Source organism: Lepidochelys kempii, chromosome 5 (genome assembly GCF_965140285.1).
Source record: "Lepidochelys kempii isolate rLepKem1 chromosome 5, rLepKem1.hap1, whole genome shotgun sequence".
Classification (NCBI taxonomy): domain Eukaryota; kingdom Metazoa; phylum Chordata; order Testudines; family Cheloniidae; genus Lepidochelys; species Lepidochelys kempii.
The window spans coordinates 121,633,795-121,653,249 of record NC_136384.1 but is presented as its reverse complement, the minus strand read 5'-3'; the positions used below and the strand labels follow the sequence as shown (position 1 = coordinate 121,653,249).

Genomic DNA, 19,455 nt, shown 5'->3' with positions numbered 1-19,455 from the left:
CACAAGTGCTAAGCACTCACAAATCAGACCCCAGGGTCTGACATTGGGCATCCAGAAAATGAGGGACACACAAGCAGTAGCCACCTGTTAAAAGTCTGGTTTAAAGTGACTTGCCTAACACCACACAGCAACTCGGTGGCACAGGCAGAATCCAATTTCTCCAGGGTTTCATTCAACTTTCTTAAGCACATAAGCATCCTTTTTCTTCCTGCAAACATTCACTACACAACTTCCAGCATCTGCAACAAATGAGGCAGGGGTCCTACTGACAACAGCTCCCTTCACTACACAGCTCTGATTCATCCCCAAAATACTGTCCATCCTATGCACTGAATGAGGCAGGGGTCCTGTATAAAAAATAGTTTGTGATCACGTAATTTTACTATATCATAATAATGCATACACACAAGAGGACCCAACTGAGGTTGCATCAGCAAGTAATTGTGGCATTTCCTGAGTATTTTACTCTGCATCCATAATATTCTTTTAACATAATTTGTGTAATGCAGAATAATAGAAATCTAGGGGAAAAAGGGACCTCCAGCCCCCTACTTAAACCATCTCTGAGTTATTTCTCTAACCTGTCCTTAAAGACCTCAAACAGTAGGGATTCCATCAACTCCCTTTGAAGCCTATTCTAGTACTTAACTACTCTAAATATTAAGAAAAACTTTCTAACTATAAACCTAAATCTCCCTTGCTGCAGATTCAGCCCATTACTTCTCATCCTTCCTTCAACGGACATGGAGAAAAACTGATCACCATCTTCTTTATAACAGCCCTTAGTCTTCTTTTCTCAAGACTAAACATGCCCCATTTATTTAACCTTCCCTCAGAGGTCAGGTTTTCTAGACCTTTTTATCATTTTTGTTGCTGTCCTCTGGACTCTCTCCAATTTGTCCGTATCTTTCCTAAAGTGTGGCAGCCAGAACTGGACACACTACTCCAGATGAGACCTCAACAGTGCAAAGTAGAGTGGGATAATTACCTCTTGTCGCCGAGCGCGGTTGGGGCAGGGCTGCTGGCTCTCCCCACATGGTGGGAGTCTGGGGTCAGAGGCTCCTGTCGAGCCCTGCATGGTGGGGTCCGGGGCTGCCGGCCATCCCTGCAAGCTCTGGGGCAGCCGTGAGGCAGGGGGACAGGGCAGCCAGCCCACCCCACATGGCAGGGTCCGGGGCTGCTTCTGCCCAGCCACAAAAGCTCTGGGACAGCTGGCTCATCCCACAAACTCTGGAGTCCAGGGTAGCCGCATGGCTGCCCACTCCATGTGGTGAGGGTCTGGGCAGCCAGCCCACCACCTGGGGTCCAGGGTAGAGAGCCAGCCCTGCAAGGTCCAGGGCAGCTGCAAGGTGGGGGTCCGGGGCAGGCAGCTGGATGGCCCACAATGTGTAATAAGTTGAGAACCACTGCTTTATTGAATTTTCTCCTGAATTCAGACCAATTCTCCAGGTTTCTCGCGGTCATTTTTAATTCTAATACTGTCTTCCAAAGTGCTTGCAACCCCTCCCAGTTTGACGTCATCTGCAAATTTTATAAGCATATTCTCCACTCCATTATCCAAGTCATTTTGGAAAATATTGAATAATACTGGACCCAGGACTAGGACCAGTATTAGATACATCCTCCTATTTTGACAGCAAACCATTGGTAACTTCTCTGAGTACAGTCTTTCAAGCAGTTGTGCACCTACCTTATAGTAATTTCATCTAGATCACATTTCCCTAGTTTGCTTATGATACCACAGAATCATAGGCCTGGAAGGGACCCTGAGAGGTCATCTAGTACAGTCCACCGCACACTTGGCAAGACTAAGTATTATCTAGACCATCCCTGACAGGTGTTTGTCTAACCTGCTCTTAAAAATCTCCAATGATGGAGATTCCACAACCTCCCTCGGCAATTTGTTCCAATGCTTAACCACCCCCACATGAAGTTTTTTCTAATGTCCAACCTAAACCCCCTTTGCTGCAATTTAAGTCCATTGCTTCTTCTCCTATCCTCAGAGGTTAAAGAGAACAATTTTCCTCTCTCCTCCTGGTAACAAACCTTTATGTACTTGAAAATTGTTATGTCCCCCTCACACTTCTCTTCTCCAGACTAAACAAACCCGTTTTTTTCAATCTTCCCTCATAGGTCAGGTTTTCTAGACCTTTAATCATTTCTATTGCTCTCCTCTGGACTATCTCCAATTTGTCCACATTTTTCCTAAACATGGCTCCCAGAACTAGACACAATACTCCAACTGAGGCCTAATCAGCGAAGAATTACTTTTCGTGTCTTGCTTACAACACTCCTGTTAAAATATCCCAGAATGAGGTTTCCTTTTTTTGCAACAATGTTACACTCTTGACTCATAGTTAGCTTGTGATCCACTATGACCCCCAGATCCCTTTCTATAGTATCCTTCTTAGGCAGTCATTCCCCATTTTATGTGTGCGCAACTGATTGTTCCTTCGTAAGTGGAGCACTTTGCATTTGTCCTTATTGAATTTCATCCCATTTACTTCAGACCATTTCTCCAGTTTGTCCAGATCATTTTGAATTTTAATCCTATCCTCCAAAGCACTTGCAACCCCTCCCAGCTTATTATCATCCGCAAACTTTGTAAGTGTACACTCTATGCCATTATCTAAATCATTGATGAAGACAGTGAACAGAATTGATCCCTGCAGGACCCCACGCGATATGTTCTTCCAGCTTGACTGTGATCCACCGATAACTAGTCTCTGGGAATGGTTTTGCAGTTATGCACCCACCTTATAGTAGCTCCATTTAGGTTGTATTTCCCTAGTTTGTTTAGGAGGTCATGCAAGACAGTATCAAAAACTTTACTAAAATCAAGATATACCATATCTACCACTTCCCCCCCATCCACAAGGTTTTTACCCGGTCAAAGAAAAAATCCATGCTCACTGTTATCACCTTATTATCGTCCAGGTGTTTGCAAATTGACTGTTTAATTATTTGCTCTATTATCGTTCTGGTACTGAAGTTAAGCTGACTGGTCTGTAATTCCCCAGGCTGTTCATATTTCTCTTTTGATAGATAGGCACTATGTTTGCCCTTTTCCAGTCCTCTGAAATATCCCCCATCTTCCATGACTTTTCCAAGATAATCTCTAATGGCTCAGATATCCCCTCAGTCAGTTCCTTGAGTATGCTAGACTGTATTTCCATCAGGTTCTGGTGACCTGAAGACCTCTAGCTTGTCTAAGTAATTTTTAACTTGGTCTTTGCCTATTTTAGGCTCTTATCCTACCTCATTTTCACTGGCATTTACTATGGTAGACATCCAATCGCTACTAACCTTTCTGGTGAAAACCAAAACAAAAAACAGTCTCTCTGGGACCAACATGATTACAGTAATAGTGCATCTCACAATACATGGCAGTTATCCCACAACAGACAGCAAACATTTCTCATAAAGCAGTGAGCCTGCAGGCAATGTGGATGACACTGGGTTATCTACCTATACTGTATACATTTTTTAGTAATTCAGCTGCACTTCGTCCACAAATCTTATAGTGGTGCAATTTATGTTCAGACTCACCCTTAGACAAAAGGGCCTGTGAACTTTATTTTTCTTTGTTATTTATAGATTATGTGCCCACGTGGCAGATATCAAACAAGGATGGAAGCATGGGTCACCAATGCGATCATGATATTTCAAAGGAGCAGTCTATGCACAATGTTATATAGACACCATAGCCCATCACCACTTGCCCTTTATTAGCCACTAGCTGTTTTTGTCCAAGAGCTGCATTACTGAATACACAAGCAAGCAACATACCAACTATTAGCATAAAACTTATTTATAAACTGGAGATGCAGCCAAGAAAGACTTTCTCTTTCACTAACTTTGGTTAATATGCATGTGTTTAGGAAGGCATATGACCTCCAGTTCAACACTCCTATAGAAATCTTGAAAAATAAGAGCTTCTGCATGTAGGGTTATGGCCTGGTAAGGTAGAAATGTTAAGGACATGGGGTTGATGATAGAGAAGAAATACAAGTAAGTAATCTTGCTCCCATAGCTTGGGCTCATTGCTCTGTTCAACTTTCTGCAAGGTTTTATGAAAGGGTTTAGAAACATGCTCCATGAGCATGTGTGTTCATTTGAGATTTGTGAAATATTTTCTGCTAGCAGGAAATTTCAGAATGCACTTAATATTTTTATTGTTACAAAGCGTTCTTTGTTAATAAGTTCTTTCAGTAAGACAATTTTTCCTTGAAGATCAGAATTCTCTCAATATCTTTATTTCTTTTAATTATAATATCAAGATATTCAAAATTAACAAAATTGCTCCTTATTTGGCACTTCTAGATACGTTTGCTCATGCACTCTGATGGAAAATACTGCTCTTTATTTATTTAATCTGAGTACAACTTGGCAGGAATAGTTTCCAGCAACAGATCAATTATGTTTAAAATATTCTCTGTAAAAAACATTGCTATTTGATTGAATTATTTAGGCACCTAGCCACAAAGGCTTATAGTTTGTTTTTTATTAGTATACTTTTACCAAGAGTTCCTGAGTTTGGCTTAGAAGTTTTAGAACTCTTTAGCAGAAATCAGTTTCCACAGTAAAAGGTTTAGTATAGAAAATTTCTTTAAAACATAAAAAGGTACACAAAACCTCAAAACATCAATTCAAATTTTTATGTTGAGAGCACAAGAAAAAGTAAATAATTTTAAATTGTTAGACTACTAATCATATAGCCACGCAAGCCTATTATGGTAAACTGATTCCAATCTCTCAACAGCTCTGAAGCTCTTCCAGCACAGGAGACAGAGAGTGTATAGCCCTCGAAGAAAAGAAACACCTGCGGTCACCTTCACTTTATTTTACTGCTCCTCAGTGCAACTCAGTAGCTTGAAGAAAATCCAATATAAACCTCCTTCATTAGAAAAAATGATGATTGGGACAAGGAAGTCTCAAAGCCAAGGAGGAGCCTAAAGAAGAAATGGAAATACCCTACAGCCCCACAAAGAGTGCAAGACCACAGTGGAGAGGAGGAAGAGACCTGGAATGTGATGCCATATGATGGATCTGTTGTCCTAATTAGAATAATGTCAAGTTATTCTTCCTCTAGCAATTCCACATTTCATCAGGTCAATTCCATATTTTTCATAATACATCCAAAAAAAGCAAGGATTAGTGTTTTAAACCACAAACAGTGTTATATTTTTATTAAAGGACAATGTTCCAAACAATAAGCCTTCCCGTCACAGTTTGGAGCTGAACTGAGTCATCATTTTTTCCAACTTCATTGCTAAGGCCATGTTACCTTTAATTTTCAGTTTTCCTGACATGAAGGCCATGGTTGGCTTTAGTTTGCCTAAAAAGAGGGAATAAACATGTTATCAGGAAAAAGAAAAGTAGTACAGATGTGCACTGGGGACAACATGTCACTAAAAGACTACTAATTCTTAGATGCTATAAAAAACTTCTCTTCAATATAATTTTTTGGTGCTTTTTGATTAATGTTAAGAATGCCAAATTGCACTTCTCTTTGATTAAATATTTTTTCCCTAAGGTTCCAGTTTAGCAAAGCTCTTCAGCACATACCTGAAGTTAAGTATGTGCTGAAGTGTTTTGCTGAACAGGAATGGACTGATGAATCAGGGCTTAAGAGATACTCCCTTTTCTGAGCCAACAATTCTATGGTGACTTTTTGTGGACTTTATCATAATGACTGATGTACAGTTTTGTATGTGATGAATTTATGATTTTGGCTATGTCTCTTCTGAATATGTATGAGTGTTAATAGTTATTTTAACTGGAAAAAGTATCAGATAACACAGCATCCAAATACAATTTTTAAAAACGGTGGAGAAATTTTTCCTTTCCAAAAGTATTTTCAATTCCTTCTCACCAATACACTTCCTGTTAGCCCTATTCTGGGCCTACTAATAATGCCAGAGTGCAGCAGAATATTGTGACTTTGTTATACGACCAAACAAGGACTAGATTAAGAACAGCAGTCTTACTTGAGCTGAGTATTTTGAACTCATTTCTCCAGGGGTCAGAGAGACAAATGAACTAACTTATTTTGCTACCAAGATCTGTAGTTAAAATTGATCTCAATTATTCAGTGTTAGCAAAAGTTTAAGTGTTTGTAGTCTGAAAAGAACAAAAACTACTTTTTACTCACTGAATACCACTTATAAAACAAGCGCTCGAGTGTGCATTTGATATCAGTACATTGGAACAAAACTAATTTTGTGCACTCTGTGGATGCATTATACTCACACACTGTAAGTGTGAAAAATTTTAGAGAGGTGATTTGGGCCTGGACCTAGTAGAAAGATCAATGGACCTATTGAGTCCTTTCTCAAACATCTTAAAAGTTGGGAAGGAAAGTGAGAGTGTCTTAACTAGCTGTTAAGATTTCAGTGACATGAAGATAGCACCACGGTTCATATTCTCAGACCAGAACAAGTGAAGAGATGGAGAGAGATCAGGGAATATTTTTTCACTAGAGCCACCAAAAGCCTAAGATTCATCTGGTTATGAGAACATATAACGAGAGAAATATCTAATTATCAATTAGTCATTTGAATAATTCTAAACACTAATAAACCTGGCTCAACTTTGGTAAAGCCTTTTGTTACTCACCTGAAAACATTTTCACAAAGTCATTGCTAGACATGCTCATAACCACATCTACTTTCACAGGTGGCTCTCCAATTCCTGCGCTCCCAGCTTTGTTCTTAAGATCAATGTACCAAGTCCCTCCTTCGTCACCTACAAACAAGAACAATGGAAATAGTTTACAGCGCATCAAATACAAGTTTGTGCCCAACTCCTGACGATCTAGGAGGTAACTTTTCTTGCTGTCAATTGTGTAATACGACATTAATTATGATAATAGTGTTATGTTAATTTAAATGGTTTAGTGTTTCACAAATGGAAGGGAAGAGGTCTTGTGTCCACATTCTTCAAGGTTTCAAACAAAAAACCTCTTCACTCGCTGTACCTGTGGACGAACTAAGAATGAAGTATTTCTCTGTGCAAATGCTGAATGTATTTCACTGTAAATTTGTAGGTGAAGATTTAACAGAAGAAAGTCTTCCTTACCAGATAGTTCAAACAGATAAACACCTTGGGTAGACCTTACAACATCTTCACTGATTGCTCCCTGAATAATTTTAAATGTTTCTGCAACAGGTCCCAAAGGCTTAGCAGCAGCAGACTCAGCTCCATCGGGGCCTTCATGCTTGGCTGATTCTATTTTCTTCCCCTCTCTGAACACTGGTGAAGCACCTAGAAGATGGGTTTTTTCCACTGAATAAAGTAGATACTTTTTTACACCATTGCGCTAGAAAAATCTGTTTAAAAGTACATACTGCATTTTAAAACTTCAACAGCATTCTAGATCTTAAGACTGAGGAAATATATTTTATCAACTGCCAAACAAAAGAAAGAATTAGCAAATTTAGAATGAAAAGTGCATTTTTAGTCAATGTGGATATTAAAAAGAAAGAGGATAAAGAACTGAAGCTTACTCTGTAATGACCCACACTCCACTGAGGGACGGCGTAGCTATGTTGGTCCTGCCTCAGAATAGGGGATGGACTACAGCGTGCGTGTGTGTATGCATGTCTCTCTCTCTCTGTAGGCTCCAGCAGTGGGGCTTCAGGCTCTCGCCCCCCTATCCCATCGTCCAGGGCTTATTCAGCCCTGCCAAGCATGGGGACAAATTAAGACTGTTGTGAACAGTGATATTTGTATGTGAATATCACTTTTCACAACACTTACTAGCTAGCAATAAATAAATTACAATGATTTGGACATGTATATGTGCATATTTATTTGTTTTTCTTAAAGCTAATTAAGTATTTTAGGGGAAAAAGTGTGAAAGCGGCTGCACTCTGAGGCCACCAAAAAGTCTGTCATGAGAACCCCTTCTCTGGGGTCCCAGTGCCACTTAGGTTTGGCCCAGCCACCATAATGATGGAAGTCCAGGTAGGCCCAATTTGAGAGAGTGGCACTGCAACCCTATGAGCCAGGTCACAACTCCACTCACACAAATTTGGTCCAGTCCAAGGACAGGGCCAAACCTGAGCGCCACTGCAACATTAGACATTGCAACGCCTGGATCAGAGAGCCAAGCCCAGCTAGCCCCACAGCACAGGAGCTGTCGGAGCTGCCATTGTGGGGTAAGTGCCAGGCAGGACCCAACCCTCCCCCCTGGTGGTGGGGGGGGGAGACAGGACCCAACTGAAACCACCCAAGGGCCTCCACCCCCAGACTATTTTCTGGGTTGCAATGGGCCATAAACATTTACAAATGGGTGCTGAGCCCAAAAAGGTTGAGAACCACTGGCCCAGATGACCTCTCAAGGACTCTGCCAGCCCTACATTTCCATGATTCATATTTCGCCTCCCATACACGCACGCAGAAAACCCCCCAGTAACAAATTGAATTAAATCTTAATTCTGACCTTTTCACAATTTAATTTACAACAAACTCTATGTAAAGAGTGTAACATTATACTAAAATTATTTTCTAGGCTTTTAAATGGTTATGTACGTATTGAATAAGGTCAATTATTGCAACAGGCAACACAGTCACATATTTTGCATAAAGAATGTGTATGCGCAGTCGGTTTCAGCAGTTGTTATCTAGAAGGCTTGAAAGGCGTAAATTGATCCACCCTCCTACCATACTGATGGTCAGAATTTTGATTAGTAGATACGTATAAATTAAGCACAATATAAGTGTTTAACTATGAGGATTTTATTTGTAATTTACACTTAATATTAGGTTGCATAGTGTTTTTAAAAAATATTTTAGAAAGTTAATTCTATATTAAGTTAACTGAGTGATAAAATAGTTCTGAATATTCTATGAAGTGATCTGTTCTTGCTCATTGTTTTCTTATGTAAAGTTTGCTTTTTTAAAAAGCACATTACAACATTTTAATCATTTTCAGATTACAGGTTACAAGAACAACTAAAGACTAACAAATAATATTGCCTCTGAAAACTGTGGCTTAAATGACTACCATCATCTAAGATGTCTGTGGCAGAGCTGGGGGAAAGGAAAACAAAAAACAAAAAAACAAACCACACAATTATCTTGGATCCCACTCTGGTGCCTTAACTGTAAGACCATCGTGCGGAACAGCATGTAATCATACTTTTATAGACTCTCCTGCTGGTAATAGCTTATCTAAAGTGACCACTCTCCTTACAATGTGTATGATAATCAAGGTGGACCATTTCCAGCACAAATCCAGGGTTTAACAAGAACGTCGGGGGAAGGGGGGGGGGGGAACAGGAGAGTGGGTTTGGGGGGGGGGGAGGGGAAGGAAGAAAACCTGGATTTGTGCTGGAAATGGCCCACCTTGATTATCATACACATTGTAAGGAGAGTGATCACTTTACATAAGCTATTACCAGCAGGAGAGTGGGGTGGGGGGAGAGAAAACCTTTTGTAGTGATAAACACCCATTTTTTCATGATGTGTGTGTATAAAAACAAACATCTTCTGTATTTTCCACGGTATGCATCCAATGAAGTGAGCTGTAGCTCACGAAAACTTATGCTCAAATAAATTGGTTAGTCTCCAAGGTGCCACAAGTACTCCAGTTCCAATCAGGGTGATGTTTACATCTGTGTGAATGTAGAAGCTAGCTATAATTACTATACGAAGGGTATACAATTAGGCGAGGCAGATCAAAAAAGATTTCTGAGAAGTATGCTTTTGACTGTTTTTTTCTTTTTCCAGGAAGCACTGATGACCCCGATTCCCCCCAAAACTCAGACCTATGAAGAGTGCTTCCCGCTTTTAATTTTTAAAGGCAAAACTCTCTGAATCAGAAACAGTGAAGGTCCTGTCAAAGGCAAAATGTTTTTGACCCCACCTTAACTAGGGAGCCACTGCCAGTGCCTCCAAAAACACACACACACAGAGAAATCATTTTTGCCCCCAAGTATCTTACATGAGACCAAGTTCTTGGAAGGAAATATATTGAACAACCTTTATGTTTCACTTCAACATTGGAAATTAGGTTCAGTGAATGAATTTCATGTAAGTACTTAATTTCTTACCATGTGCTTCCATTTTCATAGCTAGAGTATTAGGATCTACATCTAGAAAGAAGTCTGGTAGCAATGGATGACCTAAAATAAAATAATGTGAGGAAGGTGAAGATAAACAGCAAAAATAATAATCTATTTTTGTATCAGTATTAAACAAAGTCTAGGCTTCTAAATAGGTATTGTACAGCTTCTGGAAAGCAAAAGTCAGTAGCAAGGGAAAGCCAGGTACCTAATATTTTGTTTTAGAGACAGATTTTACTTATGACTTTGGTCTGTTCTCCAAGAAGTATAAAACAGAACGAGAAGTCTTGTGGAGTTGCAATGGAAAACCTTTCATTGAAAAGAAAAAGCAGAGGGTGCCTGAGGAGGGGAGAGAGAAATCACAGACTGAGGAATAACAGGTTGCGTAAATCAGTGACATGGAAACATTTTCCTTTCTTTAACTGAGATTTAGTTAGTGGAAGTTCTGGAAGATTGGGCCAACTGTTTCTGGGAATGCAGAAGGGTACCATGGGACTGAACATCCACAGGTCTTTAGCAGAAGAACAGATTATAAACTTACTTATAGCTTATTTCCTTTCTTAACATCATGTCCTTTCTTACCTGGTGCAACTGCATATACATCAAAATTCTTAATTCCTTCTTCTCTCAGCAGATTTTCATCAATAACAAAGTTTCCTGTGAAACTTTTTGGTTTTGTTAAAATGCAATATGCAGCATCTGCAAGGATATCAGTTTTTCTGCATTGCTGTTCCACACCGGCTCCTCCCAGCATATCCATAGCAGACGTATGTATAGCTAAAAAGTTCAGGGAGAAAAGAGAAAATCTGATGGTCAGCACTGATGTTTTAAAGTTCTTCTCCTTTCTCCGACTGCACACAGACATGAAGTACATAGTGAGTTTTTTCAGTATTCTGTGTTAATTAGTGGTACAGTTCTTCTCTTTGCATGAAAATAAAACTAAGTTATTACTAATAAAGAATAAAGATGGAATAGAATTGTCCAAGGACCATCGAATCATGGAAGTCAACGAATGGCTACGCAGGTGGTGTGGGAGAGAAGGCTTTGGATTCTTTGACCATGGGATGGTGTTCCAAGAAGGACTGCTAGGCAGAGAGGAGCTCCACCTAACAAAGAGAGGGAATAGCATCTTTGCAAGCAGGCTGGCTAACATAGTGAGGAGGGCTTTAAACTAGGTTCACCGGGGGAAGGAGACCAAAGCCCTAAAGTAAGTGGGGAAGTGGGATACCAGGAGGAAGCACAAGCAGGAGAGCACAAGAGGGGAGGACTCCTGCCTCATACTGAGAAAGCAGGATGATCAGTAAGTTATCTGACAGAGGATGTGGAAAAAGCTAATGTACTCAATGGTTTTTTTGCCTCTGTCTTCACGAACAAGGTCAGCTCCCAGACTACTACACTGGGCAGCACAGTATGGGGAGAGGACCAGCCCTCTGTGGAGCAAGAAGTGGTTCAGGACTATTTAGAAAAGCTGGACGAGCACAAGACCATGGGGCCGGATGCACTGCATCCGAGGATGCTAAAGGAGTTGGCAGATGTGATTGCAGAGCCATTGGCCATTATCTTTGAAAACTCATGGTGATCGGGGGAGGTCCTGGATGACTGGAAAAAGGCTAATGTAATGCCCATCTTTAAAAAAGGGAAGGAGGATCTGGGGAACTACAGGCCAGTCAGCCTCACCTCAGTCCCTGGAAAAATCATGGAGCAGGTCCTCAAGGAATAATTTTGAAGCACTTCGAGGAGAGGAAAGTGATCAGGAACAGTCAGCATGGATTCACCAAGGGCAAGTCATGCCTGACTAACCTAATTGCCTTCTATGATGAGATAACTGACTCTGTGAGTGAAGGAAAAGCAGTGGACGTGTTGTTCCTTGACTTTAGCAAAGCTTTTGATACCGTCTCCCACAGTATTCTTGCCAGCAAGTTAAACAAGTATGGACTGGATGAATCGACTATAAGGTGGACAGAAAGCTGGCTAGATCATTGGGCTCAACGGGTAGTGATCAATGGCTCCATGTCTAGTTGGCAGCCGGTATCGAGCAGAGTGCCCCAAGGGTTGGTCCTGGGGCCAGTTTTGTTCAATATCTTCATTAACGATCTGGAGGATGGCGTGGATTGCACCCTCAGCAAGTTTGCAGATGACACTAAACTGGGAGAACTGGCAGATACCCTGTAGGGTAGGGATAGGATACAGAGGGACCTAGACAAATTAGAGGAATGTGCCAAAAGAAATCTGATGACGTTCAACAAGGACAAGTGCAGAGTCCTGCACTTACAATGAAAGAATCCCATGCACTGCTACAGATTAGGGACTTAGGGGCTAGGCAGCAGTTCTGCAGAAAAGGACCTAGGGGTTACAGTGGATGAGAATCTGGATATGAGTCAACAGTATGCCCTTGTTGCCAAGAAGGCTAACAGCATTTTGGGGTGTATAAGTAGGAGCATTGCCAGCAGATTGAGGGACGTAATCATTCCCGTCTATTCGGAATTGGTGAGGCCTCATCTGGAGTACTGCATCCAGTTTTGAGCCCCACACTATACGAAGGATGCGGAAAAATTGGAAAGAGTCCAGTGGACAGCAACAAAAATGATTAGGGGGCTGGAGCACATGATTTATGAGGAGAGGCTGAGGGAACTGGGATTATTTAGTCTGCAGAAGAATGAGGGGGGATTTGATAGCTGCTTTCAACTACCTGAAAGGGGGTTCCAACAAGGATGGATCTAGACTGTTCTCAGTGGTACCAGATGACAGAACAAGGAGTAATGGTCTCAAGTTGCAGTGGGGGAGGTTTAGGTTGGATATTAGGAAAAACTTTTTCACTAGGAGTTTTTCCTAGTTTCACTAGGAGGGTGGTGAAGCACTGGAATGGGTTACCTACGGAAGTGGTGGAATCTCCTTCCTTAGAGGTTTTTACAGTCAGTTTTGTCAAAGCCCTGGCTGGGATGATTTAATTGGGGATTAGTCCTGCTTTGAGCAAGGGGTTGGACCAGATGACCTCCTGAAGTCCCTTCCAACCCTGATATTCTATGATTCTATGACAATAGGCTTTTCCCCTACTCTTCAGAAAAGTCCATGGAATCTTTATGATCCCCACAGAGCAGGCAGGGCTTCACTCAAATACATTTATTCTTTTGGTTTGAGACAAGCTTGATTTTCTCCATGAGTAGAAGACCAGACATCTGCTTAAATCAAAATCAAGCATTAATAAGAAATAATTTACATCCATTTTAGCAAAGTGATAAGCTACAGGGAACAAAGTTAATCAAATAGATTCACATTAAATTTCAGTGGATTCAGGCGTTCTTGTTAAACCCTGGATTTGTGCTGGAAATGGCCCTCCTTGATTATCATACACATTGTAAGGCGAGTGGTCACTTTAGATAAGCTATTACCAGCAGGAGAGTAGGGTGGGGGGAGGTATTTTTTCATGCTTTGTGTGTATAAAAAGATCTTCGACACTTTCCACAGTATGCATCCGATGAAGTGAGCTGTAGCTCACGAAAGCTTATGCTCAAATAAATTGGTTAGTCTCTACGGTGCCACAAGTACTCCTTTTCTTTTTGCGAATACAGACTAACACGGCTGTTACTCTGAAACCTGTCATTAAAAAGATAATAGTTCACAGTATTTTAGATGCCACACAACTACTTCATTCTTCTCTCTTAGGACGCAATTACCTGAAAATTGTTATCTTTCTTTTTCATGTATTTTGAAGATAAACATTTTGAGACTGCTTTTGTACATTCAAAAGATTTTAAGCTATTATTCCTCCTTCTTAATTTAGGATACTGTGATCATGGAGGCAGACATTGAATTACAGATACTTTGAAAGCCTTATCTTATGTTTCTAATGCTCTTAAAGTGAATTAGGGAAGACAGATATTCACTACTATAAAGTTTAGTCTGCATATAGAACATTTGATTTTACAGAAAGTTTTTAATTACCTTATAAATTACTGTGCAGACTCGCACAGAGGGCACTTTATAAAGAAAAGAAATTTATTAGAATATGTTGTTATTGCTTGAAGAGTGGCTCTTCAGTGCATCAGGTTTTGAAGGCTCCTGTGATGAGCCTCACTCAAAATAGAGAGAGCTTCTAGCGTGTCCAATAGTATTTTTAAATACTTAATTTGTAAGATACAAGTGCTTTAAAAAAAAAGATAGGGGGATATATGTTCAAAAACACCTCTACCCTGATATAACGCTGCCCTTGGGAGCCAAAAAAAATATTACCGCATTATAGGTGAAACCACATTATATCGAACTTGCTTTGATCCACTGGAGTGCACAGCCCCGCCCCCCCAGAGCGCTGCTTTACCATGTTATATCCGAATTCGTATTACATCGGGTCACATTACATCGGGGTAGAGGTGTATAATTAAAAGTAGTAACTTACCACACAAAAAATATCAAGTTTGAACATGTTTACTTAGCCAGAACTGAGAGCGCCTGTTATGTGTAACTGCACAGGTGCTATTAGTTCTACCACCCTTTTGGAATTACACAGGTTTAGAGGCAGATTTCATAGGAATGGAGTATGGCGTGGGGAGACAAAAGAACCATTTCTTCTCCCACCCCACCTCTTAGATTTCTGACTCTATGGTGGGAGATGGTGGACAGCCTCCATAAGGATAAACTGAAGTTAGCCCATGAAGGCCAAAGTGGGGCTTGAAACCCCAAAGGGGAGGGCTTGTACTGAAGTACTGAAAGTAGAACCAAGGAATGCCTCGTATCAGGTGTAGGGAAACAAGGGCCTCCAAAACAGCGAGCCTCGCGCTTTATTCCAGACAGCAGCAAGGCAGACTGTGGAAATCCTTGGCACTCTCCTCAGTGATGAAGTATTTCGAAATGGGCTTCTACTCAACTAAAATGAAGGTTAGAGTCTAGGGCAGGGGAGAGTGGATAGCCTCTCTCCTGAATCTCCTACAGAGCCAAGAGGGGCTGAGACCAGAAGAAGGGAGTGCAACCTCTTTGGGGGAAGTTGATCCTTCATTCAGCAGCAGGGAAGGCAACACAGGCCCTAGAATTGTGGATGAAGACTTCTCCCTCAGTACTCCAAGAATTAAAAGTTCCTCTTTTGGAACTGGACAATTTCCCTGCTGAATGCACCACACTTAGATCTCTTGCAACAGAACTGGAACTCAGAGGGAGTGAGGGTTCCATCCAGAGTGGATTTAAAAAACAAAGTGATGAATGGTCAAAAAACTGGTTTGATATAAATACATTTTTCTTTTTAAAAATAAAAATTATTTAAAATTAAATTTGAAATTCTGGCAACCTATGTTAAGTCCTAAACTTGCTATATTACTTATTATATAAAAATAATTTAAATTGAAAAATATTCAAGCAGTACATATTTGATGAAGTTTTTGTTTTGTTTTTTTAAATCAAACTACTGAGCTGGCAGAAGTCACTGACTAAGCATCTGGACCCACAGTTTGTGAAGTGCAGAGAGAATATCTTAATTTCAGTTTACTCAACTAGTTTAGTTCACTGACTAGTTCGTTTAAATTTAAAACTCCAACTTGGAGTTGAAAAAGCAGGCAAGCCTCTTTTCCTCTTCCAGTGTCTGACTAAAAACTGGCAAGTGGATGCAATCCACGAGTTCTAAAGTCCTGAAGGATAGCGTAACCATAAAATCAGTTCACTCTGCTAACTACAAATAATCATAGAAATGTAGAGCTGGAAGGGACCTCATGAGGTAATCTAGTGCATCCCTCCATCCAATGAAGTATACCTTTATAATACTTTTTTTTTAAAAAATCACTTTTAAATGCAAGACATATTTGATAAAAACTACTTTTTTCTCTTATGTATCCAGCACATTTAAGGTAGTTTTATTTAATCTAATAAAAAAAAAAACCTTACATAATGCGTTTTTAAATTGAATTTCACTTTCCAGCCAAGTAGAGCTTCACATAAAACATGAGTAAAAAGATTAATCCTCTAGTCAATCACCATTTTCTAACATAGTAAAAATGGAAAAGTTAGGAATCTGAATAAATAGATGTTAAACTATATAACTGCTTAAATAAATATGCACAAATACTTCTTGCCAACCAGGAGCATACATTGTAACACCAAATTTTGGGTAAATGGTACATTTAGTTGCAAATCAACATGTTTTAATGGTTACCAACCAATAAGCATCAACCTTTCTTTAGGAAAAGAACTAAGAAGTACAAACGCAAAACAAGATTAAAATCAAGTAGATAAACCAAGGTTTACTACTTGTTGATTTAAATCAATCCATTTTGGTGCCCTCTCCTTTGCTTCTTCTCCTTGTTACTTGATAATGAGAAAGACAACTTTAGTGACAAAACCCAAGCTGTTTTTGGCTTCCAAGGCCCTCTCAGAATAGAGCATCTCTCAGACCTGAACTTGGACAGCCACAGGGATTAGGGTTTTGAAGGAGCAGAGACTGTGAACCTGGAGAGCTACAGGAGCTTCTTCCATCTGCATGCACTGAAGCCAATACTCAAGATCCTTGTGGGCCAGAGTAGCAAACAAATATCTGTTGGGCAAAAGCCCTTCCACCCAAGCCACAAGAACATCAGGTATACAGGAGTCTGTCACAGACGTTTTGCTTCTGCAACGAACACAGCCTTTAAGCTTGGACTCTCCTACAGGATCCAGCATCAGGGCAGGAAAAAAAGAAGACCCCAGAATAACTCAGTTGGGTTAGGAGAGGTAGTTGCTATGGAATCAGAGTTATTTAAATCCTAAAAAACTTACCTTCTTTTAGAGAAGAAACACAGAGGGTTCCACGTGAGGGAGAGGGTACGGGGGTCTCTGCAGGGAACTGTGATTCTCCGTTGCCATGAGGCGGGCCGGGCGTCTCCATATCTTTTGCTGCCCTCCCCCACCCTGGGGCTGCAAGCCTGGGCTGCCATCGGGCATAGAGGCACCAGTTTAATAATACTGTGTAGGGCCCCATAAATCCTAAGGACGGCCCTGGTTTTAACTACAAGTGACTTACCCTAACTTGCCCTTTTCTCTACTCGTCATAAAGTTGTGGTTAGCACCATGTCAGCTAACTTAGCTATTATGAACTGTGTTTAACTAGGAAAGTCTCCTAGTATAGACAAATGTTAGAGGTGATCTCCCCAAGTCGGGGCTGAAGCATATTGGCAGGGCAGCATGCAGAAGCTTCATTTTTGCCATCTGTTCTACCTGTTCTTTTGTTCAAATAAAGGACTTCAATCTCGGAGAGTGTCAATTCACCACCTGTTGTAAGTACTAAATTCACATACAAAATTTAATTCAGTTTTTTAACTTTGTTTGATAGTTTAACTTATGATAATAGCAGTAGGTCAAAATGACCATAAAGCTTTTGGAGCAAAGGAGGGAGGGAAAGGAAGGAAGAGAATTCCAGCTACTTCTCAGACACAGATTCACAAAGATGTAATTGATAGAAACATCTGATTTCTTTTTTAGGACATTTTAATCAACAGCAACAAGTCCCTTTTTTATTGGAGTGCCACTAGAGTTTGCAATTTTCTAGTTCCACAGTTGTTTCACACTTCCTTTTGAAGCACATAAGTTGAATCATTTAAGAGTACAATTAAAGTACAATTTTGAAATGTATTAGTGGTGCAAAGGTGCAAACCTTATTACTCAGCGTATGTGCCCAATATGCTAGAATTCTAAGCATGCATGTATTCTTCATATTCAAATGAGTATAAGCAGCATATGAAAGCTGTCCCTATGATCCTGTATAGCACTTTTCCCTTTTTCAAATCACATCTGTAAGTGGCTATACCTTATAATACATCCTAAATTAAAAAGACATTTAAGCCATATTGACCTACATGCAGAGAGGGTAAGCCTTAGAAGATGGATAAAATACTGAGAAGAGTTATGTTCTATTTTTCAAGCTGTTCCCCACAACTGTAAATCTGGTTACCTCCAGTCAAAGCATTACAAACTGAACACTTAAACAATTAACAAACATCCAAAAAAATCAAAACCTTTAAAATATAAACTCGACAGATTTACTTTGCTACTCAAGGGGTCATAAGAGATTTTTAGTTAAGTTATTTATGTCTAAAGTAATGAGCAGCTCTAGACAGACTAATGAGACATAAGAACAAATGTTAAGAAACACATTTGGACCTTCCTACATTCATTTGCTTTAAATCACTAAAGTGTAGATCTGTCTGTTTTTACAGGGATAGTGTAACTTATTGTGCAGGTGGAAGAGAAGGAAAATATCTAAATTTTGCAAAGGAAAACACTAGAATAAAGTATAATGTAGCCCATACCTTTGATTCTCAAAATAATCTTACTTGGTTCAATTATTGTTTTCTTCAAAATGAGAGACTAAGGCCCCGTCTACATATAGTTTTTGTACCAGTATAATTATTTCAATTAGATATGTGACTTTTTTTAAACCAAAGTTGTTGTGCCAGTACAATCTCATCTAATTGATCACCCCATGCTGTGGCAGGACCAAGTATATCTAGACTATCCCTGACAGGTGTTTTTCTAACCTGTTCTTAAAAGCTTCCAGTGATGGGGATTCCACAAACTCTCTAGGTACCCTGTATTCCAGTGCTTAATTATGCTTACTTTTCCTAACATCCAACCTAAATCTCCCTTGCTGCAAAATAAGCCAATCACTTCTTGTCCCAACTTCAGCAGACATGAAGACCAATTGATCATAGTCCTCTTTATAACAACCTTTTATGAGCACTTTGGAGGGCAGGACTAGAACTCAAAATTCTTGACAAATTGGAGAATTGGTCTGAAATCAACAAGATGAAATTCAACAACGTGCACAGTACTTCACTTACAATGGAAAAAAAAATCAAATGCACACCTACAAAATGGGGAATAACTGATTAGGTGACAGTACCACTGAAAAGGATCTGGGGCTTATAGTGGGTCACAAATTGAATATGAGTGAACAACATGATGCAGCTTCAAAAAAGGCTAGTATTCTGGGGTGTAGTAACAGGAGTGTTGCATGTAAGACTTGGGAGGCAACTGTCCCACTCTACTCGGCACCGGTGGGGCCTGAGTGGTAGTACTGTGTCCAGTTTTGGACACCACACTATAAGAAAGATGTGAACAAACTAGACAGAGTCCAGAGGAAAGCAACAAAAATTAAAAGGTTTAGAAAACATGACCTAAAAGGAAAAGTTTATATAACTGGGCACATTTATTCTAGAGAAGAGAAGGCTGAGAGGGATCTGTTAAGTATTTAAATATCATAGAATCATAAAAACGTAGGACTGGAAGGGATCTCAAAGAGTCATCAAGCCCAGCCCCCTGCACTGAGGCAGGACAAAGTAGTCAGGCATTCCAAACACTATCAGAACTTGCTTCTTGTCAAATATCTTCTCAGAGCACAGATGCACAGCACATATTAAAGATAACATAACAA

General features: G+C 40.1%; 1 protein-coding gene across 3 annotated transcripts in view; it reads right to left on the bottom strand.

The window, feature by feature from the left end:
* Positions 1-5,154: 5,154 nt before the first annotated feature.
* Positions 5,155-19,455, bottom strand: part of HSDL2 (hydroxysteroid dehydrogenase like 2) — a 30,529-nt gene continuing 16,228 nt past the window's right edge. The window contains exons 7-11 of one of the 3 annotated variants that reach the window (XM_073345650.2): positions 10,653-10,847; positions 10,059-10,130; positions 7,081-7,287; positions 6,619-6,747; positions 5,155-5,338 (exon numbers count right to left, since the gene is read on the bottom strand). In XM_073345650.2, coding sequence (XP_073201751.1) covers positions 5,226-5,338; positions 6,619-6,747; positions 7,081-7,287; positions 10,059-10,130; positions 10,653-10,847 — 716 coding nt within the window. In that variant the 3' untranslated portion in view covers positions 5,155-5,225. The remainder of the gene's footprint in view (positions 5,339-6,618; positions 6,748-7,080; positions 7,288-10,058; positions 10,131-10,652; positions 10,848-19,455) is intronic. The other 2 variants (XM_073345651.2, XM_073345652.2) reach the window with 2 other exon arrangements.